The 17368-nt window shown below is 37.1% G+C and overlaps 1 protein-coding gene across 2 annotated transcripts in view; it reads left to right on the top strand.

The window, feature by feature from the left end:
- Window positions 1-17368, top strand: part of FNIP1 (folliculin interacting protein 1) — a 123141-nt gene that overhangs the window by 65182 nt on the left and 40591 nt on the right. The window contains exons 4-11 of one of the 2 annotated variants that reach the window (XM_069591603.1): window positions 295-395; window positions 657-731; window positions 1630-1718; window positions 5954-6037; window positions 7190-7261; window positions 8445-8580; window positions 12895-13096; window positions 17135-17220. In XM_069591603.1, the coding sequence (XP_069447704.1) occupies window positions 295-395; window positions 657-731; window positions 1630-1718; window positions 5954-6037; window positions 7190-7261; window positions 8445-8580; window positions 12895-13096; window positions 17135-17220 (845 nt within the window). The remainder of the gene's footprint in view (window positions 1-294; window positions 396-656; window positions 732-1629; window positions 1719-5953; window positions 6038-7189; window positions 7262-8444; window positions 8581-12894; window positions 13097-17134; window positions 17221-17368) is intronic. The other variant, XM_069591604.1, reaches the window with a different exon arrangement.

Genomic DNA, 17368 nt, shown 5'->3' on the forward strand with positions numbered 1-17368 from the left:
CGAGAGCTGTGGAACTCTGTGTGTGCTCAGTCGTGTCCAGCTCTTTGCGACCATATGGACTGTAGCCTGACAGGCTTCTCTGTCCATGGTATTTTCCAGGCAAGAATACTGCAGTAGGTTGCCATTTTCCTCTCCAGGTATCTTCCTAACCCAGGGACTGGATCTCCTGCGTCTCCTGCAGTACAGGCAGATCCTTTTCCACTGAGCCATCGGGGAGAAATTTTTAATAAAAATTAGTATTTGAAATAGGTTTTAAATTCAATGATTTTGTTAATGTTTATGCTTATTGTTCAGGGTTCTCGGTGCTCTTCTGATGCCAATATGCTTGGAGAGATGATGTTTGGCTCAGTAGCAATGAGCTACAAAGGATCCACCTTAAAAATTCATCAGATCCGGTGAGGGATTTTCTGATTTTTCTTAATGAATCCATTTAAAAATACTCAGTTTTTCTTAAAGATGGGAGAATTTCTTATAGCCTCCACTCAGAGCATGCCAGATACTCAGTTTATGATGTTTTATGGGTTTAATGCTACTTCATGGCTATTATAACTATGCTATAACATCTCTGTGACTTAAACATTTTTATTTATAATAAATTGAAGAGATCCTTGTGTTTCAGTTTTGATTTCTGTCTATCCCTCTCTTTTTCTTCATAGTTCCCCTCCACAGCTCATGCTCAGCAAAGTTTTTACTGCACGGACTGGCAGCAGCATCTGTGGAAGTCTCAATACGTAAGTAGTTATGGGTGAAAGGAGAAAGGAATTGTTTAAGATCTGCAAAGTATGAAAGCTAATAAGCTGCTTTTAGGACTGCAGCGTAAATTCAGATTTTCTTCTATCCCTTAAGTTTGAAAGTTTAATGGAAGCCAGATTTTCCGTTCTAGCTCTATTGAAACATACCATGATTCGATACAATTAAATGTTGCAGAATAATTACACCATAGCCTTAGCTAACACTGCCATTGTCACATAATTACCGTTTCTTTTTTCTATGGTGAGAATTTTTTAAGATTTACTCTGTTAGCAGCTTTCCAGTATTGATAATGTGTTGTTATTAGTTAGTGGTACATTGACTCCCAGAACTTGTTAATTTTATAACTGAAAGTTTGAACCCTTTGACCATTATGTTCTCTTTTCCATTCCTCCCAATCCTTGGTAACCATCACTTTTTCATGTTTTTTTTTTAATTTTTAAGTGAAAATAAGTTTAAAATTTGTATTTATTTTAATTTTTTGGTTGTGCCTCATAGCTCCCAGTATGTTAGCTCTACATTCTGCAGGAACAACTATGTTGTTGCAAATGGCAGGCTTTCCTCTTTTTTTCATGACTGAATACTAGTCCAGTGTCTATACACACACATAAACATGACAATCTTTTTTATTCATTCATCTGTTGACAAACACTTGGGTGTAACTGTATTCCAGTAAAATTTAATTTATAGAAACAGGCAGCAGGCTTAATTTAACCCTCATGCTGTACCCAACCCCTAATTTAAATGACTAATTTATAGTACTGATAGGGAAACTTAAATACAGTGTTTTACACTTAAAATTTTATTGAGGTATACAAAGAATTGCCATTAAGAGCATAAAATAAATTTGGTATTCATTTTTTTCCTCCTTCCCCTTAGGCTTCAAGACAGTCTTGAATTCATTAATCAGGACAACAGTACATTAAAGGCCGATAATACAGTCATTAATGGACTACTTGGAAATATAGGTAAAATGGTTTTGTATGTTTTAAAAATCTTCTTACTAATATAGATCTCTTAGAAGACCAAAGGATTTCAAATATTAGAAGTGGAAAAGGGATTTAAATTGCAAGTTTTATAATATTTGTATTATTTGAAAAATATAGTTTTCTTATATTTGAAGTTAGTGTTTATTTTGTGTCTGAAAAAAGGGAACAGCTGAAGAAATATCTGATTTGTTTTTTGTTTTTAATTTTGATGCGTCTTGAAAAGTGCTTTTGTTGGGGTAAAAAGCCCTTACTAGTTCTCTTGAATAGTTCAGCTGAGGGAGACAGGGATTATACTTTCACCCTTTCCTTTTCCACAACCATATAAAGTAATTTTAAAATGGTGCTTGTCTTTGTGACTTGTAATTCAGATGAGCAGATATTCAAAATTTGATGTTTCTTAAGAGATTTAGTAGCTCATTTGGTAATTTGGTTAGTTTGTTTTTATTATTTGAAAGTGAAAGTCTCTGAGTCGTGTCTGAGTCTACCACCCCATGACTAACTGTAGCCTGCCAAGCTCCTGTGTCCATGGAATTCATCAGGCAAGGATACTGGACTGGGTTGCCATGTCCTCCTCCAGGGGATCTTCCCAACCTAGGAATCAAACCCATTACAGGCAGATTCTTTACCAATTGAGCCACCAGGAAAGCCCAGGAATACTGGAGTGAGTAGCCTGTCCCTTCTCCAGGAGATCTTCCCGACCCAGGAATTGAACTGGGGTCTCCTGCATTGCAGGAGATTCTTTACCAACTGAGCTACTGGGGAAGCCATTTGTTATTTAAGTTCAGCATTTTAAAGAGACAAACTATTTCTAAAGTATCTGGTCCTTTGTTGTATCTTACAAAGATCAGCTAAATTACTTCTGACCATATTTCCAGTGCATAAAGAACTATAGTGTGTCAGAGTAGACAGCAGTTAGCATAGGATGAATATTTTCCTCATTCCCTGTTTAGTAAAAACTTTTATTTGTAATTTCAGTCAATAGATATCATTTATACATATTAGTTGAAAAGTTTTTTTCTCCCAACTCTAACATTATAGCATTATATATTTTTAATAACTCATGTTCATTCAAATAGCAACCATTTATTAACTACCTACTGTGGGCTAGTTACAATGTCTGGCATGTGATTTAGAAAGCATGCATTTTATAGAAAAATAGAAGTTCTACTTTTTCTTAACTCGATTATTTCATTCATTTTAATAAAGTAAAAATATGACAGAAGTGCTTTTTAAAATAATTTGACACTTTTCAAAGTTAAAGGGGCTTATTAAAAGCTGTTTAATAATATAAATCCATTATCATGTATAAAGGTAAAGTACACCATAGAGGTAGATATACTCAGCTTTTCTGTTTTAATATGGAATACAAAAGTAATACATTTAACAAAGCATAGACTTTTTCATGAACAGCTTTTTCTTGTACATTCTTAATTGAATCAAGGATCTCTGAATATCATTTCTTATTTTCTTTAAATTTTCAATTAATCAGCAAATACTTATCAAGCACTTATTATATGCCAGGCACTCTGCTACGCCATGAGAAAACAGTGGTGAACACAGTTCCTGCCTCATTGGATTTATAGTTAGTGAAATGGTATACTGTGATACTGTATTCAATTATAGTATACTGTAGTTAATTCTTGGGTAAGAATAAGAGCATGATGTGTTAGAAATGAGCAGGAACACCGTGTTCAGTTTTAAGAGAGTCAAAAAAGGCTTTCTTAAATAAGTGAGCTTAAACTTGAAGAATTTGCCTGACAGTTGGGAGAAGAAATGTCCTAGGAAAAAGCAATAGTATGTTCATAGACCTAAGTGCAATAGGTACAGTGAGTGTAGAAAGAGTGTGAATACATCAGTGTGGGTGGAGCACGGTGTGAATATGAGTTAAAGGAAGTGAAAAGAAGTAAAGAAATGAGCAAGAGTCAGATCATGACGGAGATTGTGGGCTGCCACACTGAGAAGTTTCAAGTTATTCTTTGAGCAGTTGGGTGCCAGGAAGAATGTGTTAGTTTGGGTCTTCCACCTGATTTTTATCAGGTCCCAAGATAAGATTAAACATGCACAGATTTTAGAATTAATAAATAATAATATTTATTATTATTTCATGAGAGAAATGAAGAGGAAGCTGAGAAGGGTTCAGAGAGCCCTCAGATTATGGTGTAAGTTTGACCTTAATTGAAGGAGAGGAATAAAAGCTTGAGTGGACATGTTTTAGCATGCCACACTAGTCCAGGGAAGGTTTGATAAGGCTGTGGACAAGTCTTTGAGTTATACATGGTTGTCAGAAGTGACCCATGTCTTGCTAAAGTGGGCTTTACCTTGTTATACCTGCTGTGTTCAGTCATTGACTAGGAGCAGGCTATGGGGTATGTGACCTTGCCCAAATCTGGCAATGGATTTAAAAACACAGCAGCTGGGGTGCTTGGCCAATTTCCATTCTTATAGCTGGAGAGCTTTGTGGTGCATTCTCAAGGCCACCACAGAGGAGTTTTCAGAATATAGAAACATGATCAGATCAGATTTGTATCTGCAAAAGAATATTCTAATTGCTTTGGGAAAGGACTCAGATGAGCCAGTGGGATTGAGAAAAGACCCATATTAGAAGACTGCTTATAATAGTCCAGTGACACATAATGGGGACCTGGAATAAGACTGTGTCAGTGAGGATAAAGAGTTGTTGAGAAGTTTGTTGGGAGAAGTACACCAGTAATAAAATGTAATCCCATGAAAGGGTTTCAGGGGTCCCCGAAGAGGGTGCTTGGACCACATTTTAAGAACTGTTGAACTACAGGATTAGATATATGGGGAGAAGGGAGAAGAGTTCTGACAGTATTTAAATGTTGATGGAAAAGGAGGTTTACAAGGAAAATGAGGTTGGAAATAGAGGTGATACTGGTAAAGTAAAATTTTTGAAGGGTCTAGCTGATTTAGAATTAGCTTTGAAAGGGAGGGAGAGAGACCCATCTTGGAATTTTTCACTAAGGCCTCGCACAAAGAAAGGCTTGAATGATGTTACCTATTATTACCGCTCAGGCAGGAAGGAGGCAGGGATGAGTAAGAATTAAGTCTGGAGATAGCAGTGTAGGAAAACGAGAGTTCCCATATGGTGATTCTTCTTGTGTACTCACATATACATACACATACTGTAGGAGACAAAGTCATATACTCAGAGTAAGGAAGAGTAAGGAGTGAGATTAAAGAGAGCAGGTAAGTTTTGAGGTAGATAGGAAAAGTTGAAGGAAGAACTGAACAATGAAACATGGAAGGATTGCTGCACATTCACTGTAATTATAGAAACTCTTGTTATAGAAAAATACCTGTTAACAATTTAAAAATACATTTGTCACTTTTTTAAAACAGTAAAGCTGTCAGTTGTGTCCTGGATCACCCTCCTAGGTGGCTCTTCAGGCCATCTGGACTAACCCTAACTAATAAAGTAACTCAGGTGCTTGCTTCCAGGCTCTAATGTTACTCTCTCTTGGTCTTCAGACTCTTGCCTTCTCTTGGTCAAGTGTGCGGCAGCTACTGCCTTGAGCAGCTGGGAGTCTGGCCCTGACAGGCTGCATTGGCTTTCCTGCTTCCATAGTGGCTGACCTCTGCTCTAGGAGCTCTGGTTTCTCCCATTAATTTATAATTTAGCACTAGTTTAGAAAAATCAGATCCATACTTACTTGTCAGTAGACCGCTTTTCTTTATTTGCCCTTTGTTTTATGTTGTGTACATTTTTTTTAGCCAAGCGCTTAGGTGGTTTTCTTCTTAATTTTAGTCACATAGTACTATAATATTAAAATTGATTTTTTAAAGGATAAATTCATTTGGCAAATATCAAATTATATATATAACATCACTGTGCTTTTTTAATCTTCAAAAATATTGTTTTAGATGAGAAAGGATTGAACATTTAAAATAATTTTTACCTTATATAGTGGAAGCTTATAAAATAATTTTTACCTTACATAGTGGAAGCTTATTTTATTACTATATGTGGACTTAATAGGCATGAAATTGTTATGGTGTCATAAGCCATGGCCAGAGGGAAACCATCCTGTTTCAAAAATAGGAAGTCAGCTTGAATTATTCTTACTTAGTTTAAAGATTTCCATTCATATCTGTTGGTCTGCTTTTGTGCTGCCTTAGCTCACCTTTTATTCCTGACGCATTGTGGCTTCTCTAACAGCCCTCTTTCATATGTATTTTACGTTTTTGCCATGTAGGTCTTTCACAGTTCTGCAGCCCCAGGCGGGCATTCTCTGAACAGGGTCCGCTCCGCCTGATCAGGAGCGCCTCTTTCTTTGCAGGTTTGCCATGTGCTGTGTGGGTAGACTAGTTGGTGTGCCCCAGCGGCTAGAATTCATAGTTACGCTGTGGAAACAAGAGAGTAGAGAAATGCATTTGGGGAAGATGTGCAGTTAAGAACTTAATATCTTTCTATTGAATATGTTGTTAAGGTTTCCAGAAACTAACTTATGAGTAGAAATGACATTTACATGAAATTTCAGTTTGTGATTTCTTGCCTTATTATGTAATAATGATTTTAACTTTAGAATCCTAAACCAAAATATAGTATGAACAGTATTTCTTAAAATACCAGTTGAATTTCTAATGTGATACTATCTTGTTTCCATGGCTGAGTAGCTTTTGTATCATATAGTTCATCAATCACAGCAAATACTGTTGTTGTGCAATTTCTGATCTACACTATTCCATAAAAATGATTTCTCTTGGAGCTAAGATTCAGATGAACAAGCACCATTATATTCTATAAAAGGCATCTCTGACTATAATTTTTTATATTGATATCACTAAATAGATGATTGTAGACTGTGTTCATGCTTCTGTATCCAGGAAGTTGTATCCAACTTCCTGTTTTAATTAGTATGTATTTTCCTTAGAAATATAAACAATGTATATACAGTATAGAAAATTTGGAAAATACGAGAAATAGGCAAAAAATATGTATTAGCCATCTTGTCAACCAGAAATACCTCCTTAGTTTTTGTTTGTTTTAAAACGAAATTGGGATTATACTGTTCAGTTTTCTTAATTTTTATTATAGAACTTTAAAGCATACATTTATATAGACAGAACAGTAGATTAACCATCATATGCCAATCACTTAGCCTCAGCAGCCATTGTTCTTACTGGTCAGTATCTCGCCTTTTTATCATGTAGTAGTATATTGTGAATATATTCATGTCATTGAATGTGCTTCTAAAATGCTTATTTTAGTCACCCTTTGCTTCTTTATATATTATGTCACAGATTGTTTACACATAGATCTCAAAGCTTGTTCAACTGAAGAATAGCTCTTGGTGTTGGGTTTGTGCCATGCTGTTGAAAAAAATAAAGGAATGCAATGAGATGAGCATGATTTAGTTTGCTATTTTAAAAGGAACATCAACCTGAACAGCACTATGTTTTATAAGTCACACTTTTGTCTTGATTCACAGTTCACAGCAACCCAATGGACATGCCTGGAAGAGACCTGAATGAGGACAGAGACAGTGGCATAGCACGCTCTGGTAATGATAGGTTCATGTGTTAATCTGGTTTTTATGAGATCACTGTTACCTGACATTGATTTCCTTTTTAATCTGTTTTAATCATTTAATTTTATGTGTACAGTTTGTTGGTATTGATATTAGCCTAACAAGAGAATTGTAGAAACAGCAGAGATAAGTATTTTAAATTAAATTTTTTTTCATGTTTAATAGTAAAAATGTGCCTGTTGGAACATGGCCTGGATGAATACACACTCAGTCAGAAAAATAATATTGCTCAAGAGACTACTTAAATAGCATAGTAGAAAAACATTTGCTTACATCTGTTTTCTCCCTCCTGCTGCTGCTAAGTCGCTTCAGTCGTGTCCGACTCTGTGCGACCCCATAGACGGCAGCCCACCAGCCTCCCCCGTCCCTGGGATTCTCCAGGCAAGAACACTGGAGTGCGTTGCCATTTCCTTCTCCAATGCATGAAAGTGAAAAGTGAAAGGGAAGTCGCTCAGTCGTGTCCGACTCTTAGCGACCCCATGGACTGCAGCCTACCAGGCTCCTCCATCCATGGGATTTTCCAGGCAAGAGTACTGGAGTGGGGTGCCATCGCCTTCTCCGTGTTTTCTCCTAACTGGGTTTAAAATGTCAGACTGTCTCTTGCCCAGAGAAACTTAGGTATTTTGAACCAGTGTTATACATATTTCTTTGAGATATCTACTCTTCCAAAATTTGTCTGACGAAGTTTTATTGAAACATTCTGAGGATTTAAGAAAAAACAAAAAAACACCCACTCAGATTATATCCTTAAAGAGCACAGGTTCTAATGATAGAGAGATTAGCGAGAAAAATAATCTTAGTTTATTGTATGAGGTGTTCTGAGATAAACCTGTGCAGAGAGGTTCATCTAAGCTTGGAGACAGTGCCATCATCAAAGGAATAAAGATTTATTTCAAAATAGCATTTTCTTCTGGAGTGGGGTGGGAAAAAGGATGGCAAAAGGATATCAGGATCTCTTGCTGAATCACTTTTATTATGTGATTTTTTTTCTGGGACCTTGCTCCAACAATGATATATATACTTTTTTAATGGAGATTTTAGAGCTTCATTCAGCAAAATGGAAATTTTGAGTCAACATTTAAATTTATTAAAAAGAAATTTGTTCCTGTTTTTAGTTATTATTAACTTTGTACTTGTTCTTATTCTGACTTGACAGCATCTCTCAGCAGCTTGCTTATTACACCATTTCCCTCTCCAAACTCCTCACTTACCCGAAGTTGTGCCAGCAGCTACCAGCGACGCTGGCGACGTAGCCAAACAACAAGTTTAGAGAATGGGGTATTTCCTAGATGGTAAGTTGGAACTTTTACTTTACCACAAGATTGAATAGTTCCTTAAACACAATTTTGTATGTTAAGAGCCTGGACATATATTTTGTATTTTTAAAGTCTGCAACTGGAAAATTTTAAAGTGTATTACTTTTTTAAAAATTGTGTTATGTTATGCATAACATACAATATACCATTTTAACCATTATTATCAGTGTAGTTCAATGGTGTTAAGTACCTTCACATTGTTGTGCATCCATGACCATTCACATTCAGAACTTTTTTTATCTCCCCCAACTGAACCCGGCATGAGTCCATGGGATCGCAAAGAGCGGATCACGATTGAGCAACTGAACTGAACTGAACCTCTGTAGACATTAGGCAGTAATTCCCCCATTCCTTCCTCCCTTTAGCCCCTGGCCACTACTATGCAATTTTTTCTTTTTAAATTTGACTACATATCATATAAGTGGAATCATAAAATATTTATCCTTATATACCCAGAAGTGGAATTCCTGCATTGTATCATAATTCTTTGTTTTTGAGGAACTGCTATATTTTTCACCAAAACGCCCCACTGCTTTACTTACATTCTCACTAAAAATGGCCAGGTTTTTTTTTTTTTTAATCGTGCCAAGCTGCGTGATGGATCTTAGTTCTCTGACTAGGGATTGAATCTGTGCCCCTTTCATTGGAAGCATGAAGTCCTAACTGGTGGACTGCCAGGGAATTTCACTCCCCCGTCCCACCTCTTCACCCCCCTGCCCAACCACTAGAAATGCACAAGAGTTCTAATTTCTTCACATCCTCATCAGTAGTTAATTTCCATTTTTTAAAATTAATAACCATCTGTATGGGTATAGAATGATATCTCATTGTAATTTTGATTTATATTTCTCTAATAGCTAGTGATGTTGTTTTCATATGCTTATTGGCCATGTGTATGTTTTCTTTGGAGATATGTCTGTTCAGGTGTTTTACTCATTTTTTAATCAGGTGTATTGTTGTTGTTGTAGGAGTTCTTTATATACGAATGAATATCAATCCCTTATCAGATACATGTTTTGAAATATTTTATACCATTCCATTGGTTGCCGTTTTATTTTGTTGATACGACTTTGCTACTCGTGCGTTTGTGTTCAGTCACTCAGTCGTATCTGACTCTGGACTCTGTGACCCTATGGACTGTAGCCCGCCAGGCTCCTCTGTCCGTGAGATTTCCCAAGCAAGAATACTGGAGTGGGTTGCCATTCCCTCCTCCAGATCTTCCTGACCCAGGGCTTGAACCTGCATCTCCTACACTGGCAGCCAGATTCTCTATCACTGAGCTACCTGGGAAACTGCTTTAGATACACAGTTCAATTCAGTTCAGTTCAGTTCAGTCGCTCAGTTGTGTCCGACTTTTTGCAACTCCATGAATCGCAGCACGCCAGGCCTCCCTGTCCATCACCAACTCCCGGAGTTCACTCAGACTCACGTCCATCGGGTCAGTGATGCCATCCAGCCATCTCATCCTCGGTCGTCCCCTTCTGCTCCTGCCCCCAATCCCTCCCAGCGTCAGAGTCTTTTCCAATAAGTCAACTCTTCGCATGAGGTGGCCAAAGTACTGGAGTTTCAGCTTTAGCATCATTCCTTCCAAAGAAATCCCAGGGTTGATCTCCTTCGGAATGGACTGGTTGGATCTCCTTGCAGTCCAAGGGACTCTCAAGAGTCTTCGCCAGCACCACAGTTCAAAAGCATCAGTTCTTCGGTGCTCAGCCTTCTTCACAGTCCAACTCTGACATCCATACATGACCACAGGAAAAACCATAGCCTTGACTAGACGGACCTTAGTCGGCAAAGTAATGTCTGCTTTTGAATATACTATCTAGGTTGGTCATAACTTTTCTTCCAAGGAGTAAGCGTCTTTTAATTTCATGGCTGCAGTCACCATCTGCAGTGATTTTGGAGCCCCCCAAAATAAAACCTAACACTGTTTCCACTGTTTCCCATCTATTTCCCATGAAGTGATGGGACCCAATGCCATGATCTTCGTTTTCTGAATGTTGTGCTTTAAGCCAACTTTTTCGCTCTCCTCTTTGACTTTCATCAAGAGGCTTTTTAGCTCCTCTTCACTTTCTGCCATAAGGGTGGTATCATCTGCATATCTGAGGTTATTGATATTTCTCCCAGCAATCTTGATTCCAGCTTGTGTTTTTTTCCAGTCCAGTGTTTCTCATGATGTACTCTGCATATAAGTTAAATAAGCACGGTGACAATATACAGCCTTGACGTACTCCTTTTCCTATTTGGAACCAGTCTGTTGTTCCATGTCCAGTTCTAACTGTTGCTTCCTGACCTGCATACAGATTTCTCAAGAGGCAGGTCAGGTGATCTGGTATTCCCATCTCTTTCAGAATTTTCCACAGTTTATTGTGATCCACACAGTCAAGGGCTTTGGCATAGTCAATAAAGCAGAAATAGATGTTTTTCTGGAACTCTCTTGCTTTCTCGATGATCCAGTGGATGTTGGCAATTTGATCTCTGGTTCCTTTGCCTTTTCTAAAACCAGCTTGAGCATCAGGGGGTTCACAGTTCACGTATTGCTGAAGCCTGGCTTGGAGAATTTGGAGCATTACTTTACTAGCATGTGAGATGAGTGCAATTGTGTGGTAGTTTGAACATTCTTTGGCATTGCCTTTCTTAGGGATTGGAATGAAAACTGACGTTTTCCAGTCCTGTGGCCACTGCTGAGTTTTCCAAATTTGCTGGCATATTGAGTGCAGCACTTTCACAGCATCATCTTTCAGGATTTGAAAGAGCTCCACTGGAATTCCATCACCTCCACTAGCTTTGTTCGTAGTTACGCTTTGTAAAGGCCCACTTGACTTCGGATTCCAAGATGTCTGGCTCTAGATTAGTGAATACATCATCATCATTATCTGGGTCGTGAAGATCTTTTTTGTACACAGCAGTTCTTAATTTCTGTGTCGCCCGATTTATTTTTTTCCTTTGCTGCCTTACTTTTGGTGTTATCCTGAACATGAAAGTGAAGTCGCTCAGTCGTATCAGACCCTCAGCGACCTCATGGACTGCAGCCTTCCAGGCTTCTCCATCCGTGGGATTTTCCAGGCAAGAAATCACTGCCAAATCCAACGTCATGAAGCTTTTATCCTATATTTTCTTTTAAAGGTTTTATAGTTTTAACTCTTCTGTTTTGGTCATTGGTCCATTTATTGCATGCTTTGATATTCTAGTTTTTTATGTTTCTATTCAGGCCAATTAATTCATTCTTAAAATTTTGTTTTTAATCTATGTTAAGTATAAGTAAAGATGATGAAGCTTGATTCCTTTTTTATTCACTCCCTTTATTCCTTCATCTTTGACTTTACTTCTGGAGTCGAAAGAGAATTAGATTCTTGAACAATGAAGAGATTACACTTGTCTATAAACCTTGAAATTCAGGCTCTTTTAGGTTGGTTTTGCACTGGAGTTACTTACTTTTTTTAAGTTCAGTTTAGTTGCTCAGTTGTGTCTGACTCTTTGCGACCCCATGGACTGCAGCACGCCAGGCCTCTCTTGTCTATCACCAACTCCCAAAGTTTACTCAGATTCACGTCCATTGAGATGGTGATGCCATCCAACCATATCATCCTCCGTCACCCCCTTCTCCTCCCACCTTCAGTCTTTCCCAGCATCAGGGTCTTTTCCAGTGAGTCAGTTCTTTGCATCAGCTGGCCAAAGTATTGGAGTTTCAGCATCAGCATTAGTCCTACCAATGAATATTTAGGAGTGATTTCCTTTAGGTTGGACTGGTTTGATCTCCCTGCAGTCCAAGGGACTCTGAAGAGTCTTCTCCAACACCGCAGTTCAAAAGCATCAATTCTTTGGCACTCAACTTCCTTTATAGTCCAACTCTCACATCCATACACGACTACTGGAAAAAACATACCTTGACTGGTTGGACCTTTGTTGGTAAAATAATGTCTCTGTTGTTTAATATGCTGTCTATGTTGGTCATAACTTTTCTTCCAAGGAGCAAGTGTCTTTTAATTTCATGGCTACAGTCACCATCTGCAGTGATTTTGGAGCCCCCCAAAATTAAGTCTGTCACGGTGTCCATAATTGAACAAAAATGTTTCCAATCTGACTCTTATTAAAAGTTTCTTAGAAAAATATGAATATAAAGGAATTGGCAGTATATTTCTCAAAGATATATATAATTGATATGAATTTTTATGTTTACTTAATAAAACACTGCAAGACCTTTAGTTTGCCTACATTTAATTACCAAGGAGATTGAATTGTGAATTTAATCATTTTCATATTTTTAAAATTCAAAAAAAATTTATTTTTAAGGTCTGTAGAAGAAAGCTTTAATCTGTCAGATGAAAGCTGTGGCCCTAACCCAGGAATTGTGAGGAAAAAGAAGATTGCAATTGGGGTAATCTTTTCATTATCCAAAGATGAAGATGAAAGTAACAAGTTTAATGAATTCTTTTTTTCACATTTTCCTCTGTTTGAAAGCCACATGAACAAATTAAAGAGTGCAATAGAACAGGTAAGCATAACCATGTTTATGGTTTGTTTTTATTTTTTATTTTCCTTTGAATCTTATTCTCTTGCTTAAGCATTGTCTTTATTCATTTGGCAGAGAAATTAACAGACTCTGCAGGTACCCTACAAAGTGACCTGGGAGACGCAAAGTAGACTTCAGTTCTTTTTTTTTTATTAAACTTTTTATTGTGTATTGGGGTATAGCGGATTTAACAATGCTATGATAATTTTAGGTGAACAGCAAAGGGATTCAGCCATACATAAATGTATCCATTCTCCAAAACTCCCCTCCCATCCAGGCTGCCACATAATATTGACTTTAGCTCTTTTTAAGGAGCTTATTGCCTAAAAAAAGATCTAAGGTCATTTATCTATTCAATAAATAAATATTTGAGGGCCTGTAATGTGGCAGGCCTCTTCTAGCAACTGAGGATAAGAGTGGAAAAAAGCAACTCTCTAGATCATGGGGCAGCAAATAAACAAATGAATGTATAAGATTTTAGATGGTAATAAGTACTATGAAGAAAAAGAAGAGAAAGGTTTTTATGGAGTGCTGGATGGAGGATTACAAATTTTTATAGGATCGTCAAGAAGGCTCCTGATAAAGTCACATATGACCCAGAGATACAGAGGAAATTTGGTATAACCATCTGAGACAAGAACTTTACAGGTAGAGGCAAAGGAGTAAGCCTGATGCTTGAGCATCAGTAAGGAGGAGTAAGGAGGCCAAAATGGCTAGGTTAGAAGTAGGACTAAGTCATGTAGGGCCTTACAGGATACCATTGTATGAGCATGGGCATATGCACTTAAGAAAGATAGGAAGCCATGGGAGTGTTTTGAGCAGGAAAATGACATGATTCTTGAGAATCAGTCTTACTGCTGGTGGAGAATAGATTTTCCAGGGGCGATGTTGGATGCTTTGGAATCAGTTACAAGGCTGTTGCTGCTGCTGCTGCTAAGTCGGGTCAGTCGAGTCTGACTTTGTGCAGCCCCATAGACGGCAGCCCAACAGGCTCCTCTGTCCCTGGGATTCTCCAGGTAAGAACACTGGAGTGGGTTGCCATTTCCTTCTCCAAGGCATGAAAGTGAAAAGTGAAAGTGAAGTCACTCAGTTGTGTCCGACTCCTAGCGACTCCATGGACTATAGCCTACCAGACTCCTCTGTCCATGGGATTCTCCAGGCAAGAGGACTGGAGTGGGTTGCCATTGCCGTCTCCAAGTTACAAGGCAATTGAAATATAATTCAAGTGAGAGATGATGGGTAGTCAAACCAGTTTCATGATGGAATTGGTGAGAAGTGGTTGGATTCTGGATATATTTGAAAATAGAGCTAATGAGATTAGCTGATGGACTGAGTTGGAGCTGTAAAAGGAAGAATCATGGAGATGGACTGGGATTTTTCTTTTGAGCAGTAAGATGGATGGAATTGCCAGAACTAAAATGGGAAAACTACAAATGGAACAGGTTTGGTGGAGGAAGATCAGGAGTTTGTTTGTGATGCCTCCTGGACATCCAGGTAATTGTGAGTCTAGAGTTTAGGGTCCAGGCTGAGCAGTCACCAGTATATAGATGGTATTTTAATCTGAGAAGCTGATTGAGAGGGAGAGGAGATCCTAATTTGTGGAGCATTTCAGTGGTTAAATTTGGAGGAGCTGAGAACTAGCCAGGGAGACTGAGGATTGCCCATTTAAATAGAAGGAAAAACAAGAGAGTACTTTCAGTGTAAGCCTGGTGAAGAAAGTGGTCAGAGAAGGTAGGAGTGATCAATTCTGTCAAATGCTGCTGATAGTGCATGTAATAAATTGATGTAAAGAAAATTGTGAATATAAGATAGAACGTAAGAGTAAATAAAAAAGAAGGAAAACCATAATGTTTAAGGAGTTAATAGGGAAGAAAAATGACTTCCTTCTGGGAAGATATTTCATTTGGACTACATCTTAAAGGAGTTGTAGGATTTTTTAAACATAATGCTTTGAAAAATGGATACAGCAGAGTAACAGGGAAAATTGCTATCTTTGCCACCCAAAGATAACTCATTAACATTTTGCTGAAACTCTTACTCAGACCTTTTCTATGCATATTGTATTTTACTTGATTGGGACTGTGCTGTGTTCATATTGTTTTTTATTATGTGCCTGTTTTGAAAAATTCATCCTTGTTAACATGTACATTTCTCATTATAAATGGTTCTTAAATACATTTTAGTGGCTTCCCTCCATTTAAGTTAATTAGGCCATATCTGCTTCTTCTCAGCTATAGCTACACTTCAGTTAACATCTTGGTGAATTTTCCAGATTATGTTTTATGAGATTCCTATAAGTTGAATCATTGAAAATAACTATATTTCTTAATCCCTGTGACAAAATTCAGAAAGGAAAGGATACAGTGAGTTAGTAGTAATTGGTGTGGCTAACAGAGTTAATGTGGACCAGATCACAAGGAGTCTAGAATGCTTGCAAGGATTTTTGGCTTTGTTAGACTGTCTTCAAATTGTGCTCTAAGAAGGTTATTATGGCAGCGTGTTTGAAAGAGACTAGTAAAAGAAACAAGAGATGCAGGAGCAATTAGAATGGTCTAGAAAGCAGAGGGTACATTTCAGTAACTCGTTAGTGCCTGAGGATCATGTGCCTCTAAAGAAGGCACTGTGTTAGTTATTCACATTAAATCTGTTAAAAGACAAATAGATCATTAGCAATACCTTTTTAGTGAGCGATGAGTAAAGTCCATCTTCGTTTCTCAGAAGTTCAGCGCTCCTGACATTTTCTTCAGTTTGCTACTGTGTTTTTTGTAGTCAGTTTTTGCCAAAGTCAGTACACAGAATATTAAGCCGTGGCTGAACTGACATTTCAGTTACAGGGAAAAGTGTTTAAACTTTGTGTAAAACTTGAAATAATCAAGCAATACAGAACTTGTTAGAGGTTACTTTTTAAATGTTTTAATGCTTTGTTCATTCTGCACCCTAAAGGGCACATTGCAGTTGTATATTTGTTCATGTTTAACAACTCATTTCTTTATAAAACTGAAAGAGCTGAGTGAATACTTTCATATAAATGAATAAAGTTATTCCATAGTTAATTAATCATAGACTATAGTAAACATTGAAACACCTACATAAGTTATATTCTAGGGCTGTTTTCAAATTGTCACTTATTTATATTTTAAATGAAAAACTATAGATTCTGTTTCTGAGCACTGTGGGAGTTATTTCAAAGTCTGCACTACCTTTTGAGATCTACAGTGTTAAATTTTTTTATTTCATAAAGTTAAGGAAGAATATTGCTCAATTCTAGCCAAAGAATATTTACTTCTTTATAAATTAGGAGTCTCTCAGCAGTTTGTGAAAACAAAAATTGTCACTTTTACCTTATGAAGCTTTCAGATGTACATGAATGATTCTAGCCTGAGGTAGTCTAACCTTCTCTTAAATATATATTTGAACATTTAAAAATTAATGTGTAATTACATAAGTAATGTAGAATTACATTCTCTTTGAAAAACTTTTAAAAATTTCAAAGTTCTTTTGGATAACCATATTCTAATCCTGATCTTTTTGTCTACCTGAAGTAGGACTTCTCAACGTTGGCTAAGTATCTTTTTAAGAAAGCAAACATTACTAATAACTTGAGATTTCTTTCAGTAGAATATTTATGTTTTAGGTTTAAAAAAAGGATTTACTTAACAGAACCACTGTTTATGGAATATTGGCGAAACTCAGGAGTTGTTGTTACTGAGTTAGCATTTTATGATCTGTTTGGGAGAAAAGTTTTATGTAACTCAGAAACTGTCAACGTCAGATTCTTTGTGTTTTGATATTCTCTTTCAATTAAGAGGCCCAACGTCAGAAAAATTTGAATTTTATTATACTCATTAATGACCCAAAGTGCAAAAACAAGCCACTAGAAATATGTGTGCCTTCTTTATACATATCTAGTTAAGAATGGTAGGTAAAATGTTATAGAAATATGTGATTTTGTCTTTTACTTTTTCCCCCCATATTTTGCCCGTGGTCAGTATAAGAATTAACTATTTGATTGCTTTCAAGGCTATGAAAATGAGCCGGAGATCAGCTGATGCCAGTCAGAGGAGTTTGGCATATAATCGAATAGTTGATGCACTAAATGAATTCAGGTACATTTTCTCTAGCCTTTCATAATATAGAATTGTTTCATGGTGTACACTGGAAAATTTACTTATTTTCTTTACTCACTCTGATAAAATATAATTCTTTGAACTTCTGTGTCCCATAGTCAAATGAAGGTGTAATTCAGTAGGCCAT

Source organism: Ovis canadensis, chromosome 5, assembly GCF_042477335.2.
Source record: "Ovis canadensis isolate MfBH-ARS-UI-01 breed Bighorn chromosome 5, ARS-UI_OviCan_v2, whole genome shotgun sequence".
NCBI classification, from domain to species: Eukaryota; Metazoa; Chordata; class Mammalia; order Artiodactyla; family Bovidae; genus Ovis; species Ovis canadensis.